At 42.0% G+C, this 5,558-nt stretch overlaps 1 protein-coding gene across 1 annotated transcript in view; it reads right to left on the minus strand.

The window, feature by feature from the left end:
• The window catches only part of tmlhe (trimethyllysine hydroxylase, epsilon), a 10,510-nt gene that overhangs the window by 805 nt on the left and 4,147 nt on the right, over positions 1 to 5,558 (minus strand). Inside the window, exons 3-7 of the mRNA XM_005931926.3 lie at positions 1,316 to 1,595; positions 1,077 to 1,196; positions 752 to 988; positions 527 to 665; positions 1 to 381 (exon numbers count right to left, since the gene is read on the minus strand). The exon at positions 1 to 381 is cut by the window's left edge and continues 805 nt beyond it. Coding sequence (XP_005931988.1) covers positions 250 to 381; positions 527 to 665; positions 752 to 988; positions 1,077 to 1,196; positions 1,316 to 1,595 — 908 coding nt within the window. The 3' untranslated portion in view covers positions 1 to 249. The remainder of the gene's footprint in view (positions 382 to 526; positions 666 to 751; positions 989 to 1,076; positions 1,197 to 1,315; positions 1,596 to 5,558) is intronic.

Here is a 5,558-nt window from a genome sequence, read left to right on the forward strand (position 1 = left end):
CACAACACATCACGACACAGTTTAATAACTGGAAGCCATTTGAGGATTTAGACATTTCATTGTTTCAAGTAAAATTCGGGACACATTCACACTCTAACTTCACATAAACTGTTTAAAAAAAAAAATCAAATGTTAATTAAAAAATACAGAAGAGCAAATAAAACATGCTCCAGCAGTATTGGTGCAGTGTTAATTAAACCTGTGTTGTGGGCAGAGTGATAAGGCAGTCAAGTGAAGAAAACTTCACGTTCAGGCCTGGAGCCCGAAGCAGCGGGCAGCACTGAGGACGTCATCTCTGGTCAGATAGCATCCACAGAGCTGCCTCGAGCCAGTGAAAGACTCCCTCCCGTGTAAGACTCGCCAGTTGTCTATGAAAACAACCTTACGGGGAAAAGACAGGGCAAAACACTCAGATTACAAAGCAACACTGACATTTAAGTTGTCCTGTGACTTGACTACGAATTCATTTTAGTTGGAACTCAGAGAAGCATTTATGTTTTGACTTTGTGGCCTGCACATATCTTACTTTTCCCGGAGTCAGCTTCACCCATAGCTCGTTCTCTGGCCTCCTCAGCTCTGTGGTCAGCTCTCGATGCGCTGCGTACCAGCGCTGAACCACGTCATGGGGGATTGTGTTTAGCACAGATCGATCGTAGTTGTTGTATCTGTCAATACGTAAATACATCAGTTGCGCTAATTAAACACAACATCAGAAAAATAAAAACTACACTAAATTTCAGCATCAACATACCGTATAAGATACATTTCATTGTTCCAAGGATACACGTTGAGCAGGGGGCCGATGCCTGTGATGTGGTTTTGGTGCCTGTCGGTATTTTCGATGTAATCGTGCTTGACGGGCACCTGAGCAAGCAGCTCAAAGCTTTCAGGTGAGCTCTGACGTAATTTTTCTGCAGCGTAGAACCCATCAACAAGCAGCGTCCTTCCCCCGGTTCCCTTATGCTTGAGACAGTGGAAAACCTGGATTCTGCCATAACGAACAGAAGCATCAAATATCCAAACATAATCATGAGAAGTCAACGTTACACCAACAACCCCATCTCTGCTGCACCTACCCACACGGTTCCTGAAAGTAGGAGGTGTCCGTGTGACGGTCCAGGGCCAACTGGCTGTAGGCAGTATCTCCCCTGGAAAAATCTGAAGTGAAGCACCACATTCTGCCATAGGTAGTCTCCCTTTGTGAGAAACAGATGAAATTGAGGATAATCAGCAGACAGCTGGTTGAACGACGCCACTGGATACGAAGTGTTAACGTAAAGATGAGAATGTGATCTGTAGGCCAACAGAAGCATACCTGATTAGACTGACCCTCTGGGTTACTGCCTCTGTGGCTTCCACTGTGGTTGGGACATCGTCTACAAACGCGATCCCGTACAGAAGATAATTTTGAAGAAATTTCTTTAGCTCGTCATCACAGCTCATGAACGTGTCCCATTTGGATGAGGTTATGTTTGCATTTTTATAGACGTCTGAATTCCAAAGGATGCGCGGCTGTTCTGTACTCTGGTACTTTCTCTCAAAGCTGTTCTCAGCAAGCCAACTGAGACTGTACCTGGACATGTGACCACCAGGCCCTGGAACATAGACATGCAAAATAAGGTTAAGCTGACTTTGACAGATTTCTACTTTAAGGTTATATTGGATGATTCTTCTTCCTGTAATAAACATTTCAGATAATGATGTAATCCTATGTGCAAGTACAGTATCCCCTATGAGCAGTGTTGGGTGTAACGCGTTACTGTAATTAAATTACTTTTCCACTGAAAAAGTAGAGTAACTGATTACTGTTCATTTTTAGGTATTTTAATTACAGTTACTTACAATGTACTTGCGATACATTGTAAAATAATTAAACACGCTGAATATCATTATTTAATTTCAATAATTTATCTTCTAAAGGTAAAAGTAAATTCTGCCGCTTTAACATCGCTGTAGTGCAGCTGCGCGTCATCTTGCGCCAGTTTGCTGCGTAGTCGTATTCTAAAGCGGAAGATGTCGGACTCGGCTGAAGCGAGTGGCTGTTTTATGAAATGGACATATTCCCGTCTCTTCACTTTTCTGAAACAAGCAGACAAGAACCTTACAGTAATATGTAAAAACTATCGGCCGCTGTTAATAGCATGAGTAGCCTACTGAAGCGCCTGACACGAGAGCATAGACTAACCTTTTAGGATATTTTCAGCCGAGAATGTAGCTGTGTAATGCTCAAATATCTACTTAATTTATCAAAATATCACATATTTGCAAAAGTGCTTCCACGTTTTTGGAGAGCTCTGTTATCCACCAGCGGAATAGCTGACCGGGAGGCCAAGGCTTGATAAGAGTCCGCGAGCACAGCTAACTCCTGGCGTATTGTTTTTTTTGAAAGACTACACTGAAGAGTGTCAAGAAAGGAGATTACATGCAAGCAGGGAAGATGTGCAGCATCTGTCACATGTAGTACTCGAACCCTTGCCACCAGAACTCACGGCAGCTGTGCTGCCCACTGCGCCTAACCAGTTCTGGCCTCAAAACAAAGATATGATGAAAAAAAGCTTAAGAAGCTGGAATTTGTGCTGAAAAGTAGTGAAAAACTGAAAATTTTGCTAAAAAGAGGTGAAAAAGCTGAAATTTGTGTGGAAAGGACTTTAAACAGTTGAAGTGTTAACTTTCTGTAGTATTCATTCCACCTCATTTCATTTCTGTATTTTATGTATATAAGTTTAGATTAGTTATTTATAGTTGGTTTACACAGCTTTGTGTATGTATGTGTATATATAGACGTGTGTGTGTGTGTGTGTGTGTGTGTGTGTGTGTGTGTGTGTGTGTGTGTGTGTGTGTGTGTGTGTGTGTGATTTACATTGCTGTGCTTGAGAGCCACCATCTACCGGAACCAAATTCCCTGTATGTGTCTGCACATATACTTGGTCAATACACACGATTCTGATTCTGAAGAAAATGTTGCCATAAGCGGGATTCGAACCCTGCCCTCCTGGTCTGAGAACGGCTGCTCATCTCACTGAGCTAAAACAGGGCTCAGCCCAGCAAGCAAAACTGGTGATCACACTGATAATGTGGTCTCTGACAGCAAAATGGGCCAAAAAATGGCATAAAAAGCTGAATATCTCAAAAAGTATAAAAGTTATTATCACCAAAAGATATAGCAGTCGAAAGCAGAAATAGCAGAACAGTTTAAAGTTTGAACGGTGAAAACCGAGGGAGTAGTTAAGCGGCAAAGAAACGGAGCAACTAGAATAATAAAGGATAAAGAATAAAGAGAAACAGGATCTCAATAGTGTGAACGGAGGACGGTAGTGACGGGGCATTTTCAAAACACATCTTTCATCCTTCCGCACTGAGAAGCAAAACTTCCATCTTACTTAGTTTTTCTAAGTTAAGACAACTCAAATAAATTGAGTTTATCAGAGTTTTTTGCATAAAAAGTATTTAAATCGAGCTCTAATAACAAATTGATAAAAACTGAGTTCAGCCTATTTAATATTTTTAATTAAACACAATATTACATTTTACAGTGCAGTTGGAATGTTGGTGGTTCAATCCTTGGCTCCTCCAGTCAAATGCTGCTAGCCAAGATAGTGAATCCCAAGTTGCTCCCAATGCATTAATCAGAGTGTAAGTGTTAGATAGAACGCATTATTAAATAAATTATCGGCTGAATTAGACATTTTTAAAACAGTTTGAGTGAATGGTTGTCTGTCTCCATGACTGTATCCAAGGTGTACCCTGCCTCTTGTGCCCTGTGACAGCTAGGCAGTATACATACAGGATTGCAGGACATTAAGAGGCCTGTAAAATCCTCCGTCTGTACGTACATATGTAGCAAATGAGTTGCAGGGACTCTTATTACATACAATTTTCTTTATAAAGACTCTACATGAGAATGTGTGTAGTCATAGAAGAAGTTTTCTGGATTCTGTTTGTAGTCCTTGCTCGCTAGGCTAATTAAGCTTGTGTGGGCTTTGGCAGAATACAGGAAAACAGCCCATGTACGGTGCAAAACAGGAAGCCATTGAGCCAAACAGCCATTTAAGCACCAATTTCTATTGTCCGTCCATGATTTTGCTTTGTATTTTCTTTTTCATTTTATCTTAAATGGATCTGTATTCTAGCTGTACTGTGAACAATAACAACAAACAGAAAGTCTTGGCGAGTAACTGCTGGAAGCCTCGAAATATTGACTGTTGCCACCAGAGTGCAAGCAAGCGCACAATAGCAGAGGGGTTCTCAAGATTACCTGACTCGGATCTGAATGCAAAATTTATAGCAGGCGGTCCATGTGCTGCTGTGATTTAGCATTTGCTAACCTAACTCTGAAAGCCCCCCTGTTCACAAACAGAATACATGCTCAGAAACTGAGCTGACCTTGAATATGTTCCACTAACAGGGAGAGGCATGCATGCAAGAATGCCTGCATCAGCAGCTGTCATGGGGTTGCCACACCCACATATGTCACTGTATGTAAGATACCGTGTCACTCTTGTGCCTGCATAAAACCATAGTGAGAGTACTTTTCAGCAGCTGCACAGTCTGTTTTTTGTTTTTGTTTTTTTAAATGAATGGTAGAGTATAATCCAGAGAGATTCCCACAGAGAAAAAGGATCTCGGATCTACAACACTCTGACGGGACTGCTATGTTCTTAAAAGGTTAAAGGAAGATGGAGTTTCCCGGTCTGTACACTGACTCCTGTACTAAAGAGTGAATAATTCCAGCTTGTGTCTGAGTCCCATGGGTCAGAGATTAACATTTTTTCAAACTAGAGCAGAGGGAGTGAATAGTTTCCACTGGTCCACACCTGGCATCTGCAGGACCATTTAATCTTCGGATTTCACAAAGCAAGGGCAACTAAATCCCACCTGACTTTTTCCACTTAGCAGACAGAATAAGTAATGACTCCAGCTAGCCAGTGCTTTGTGCTAGTTAAGCTAGCTCGCCCTGCTGGGGCTCTCTCTGGGGAACAGCACTGTGAGCTGAGCAATGGCTTGTGTCTACAGCAGCTGGGCGATTATGTGGAAGATGAGGTGTTAGAGAGCATGGAAAGGGTTTCTTCAGTGGTGGGCAGGAAGAGAAACCCACGATCCTCCCCCTGAGTTCTGGGCAGGAGATCACAGAAAAATATAAACCTGCTCTTTTTCTCAGTTGTGTTCCAGAGCAGACTGGAATGCAGGCAGAAATGACAAATTTAGGGGTTTTTTTCCTTGTGTCAAACTTCAACTAGCTTTTAGGGGTCAGCAGAAAACACTAAAGGAGGAGCACAGGTATGTCTTGGTCTCATCTTTTTATTTGACAGTGACTGCTGATAAAGGCTGCTATCTAAAGCCAGCTTAGGCAACATTCCCTGTACGTGTAAATCAATTTTATGGTATATAACTAAAACTGTCTATGTTTTTCTCCTTTGGATAATTACACCCTAAGCCTTATTGTACCTGCACATGAAGTAAATCTTTACACAAATACAATGTGCCAGGGGCCAAAGACCCTCCATCCATCCATCCATCCATCCATCTTCATCCGCTTATCCGAGGTCGGGTCGCGGGGG

This window comes from Haplochromis burtoni, unplaced genomic scaffold, assembly GCF_018398535.1.
Source record: "Haplochromis burtoni strain Fernald_Lab_line unplaced genomic scaffold, NCSU_Asbu1 Contig_152, whole genome shotgun sequence".
NCBI classification, from domain to species: domain Eukaryota; kingdom Metazoa; phylum Chordata; class Actinopteri; order Cichliformes; family Cichlidae; genus Haplochromis; species Haplochromis burtoni.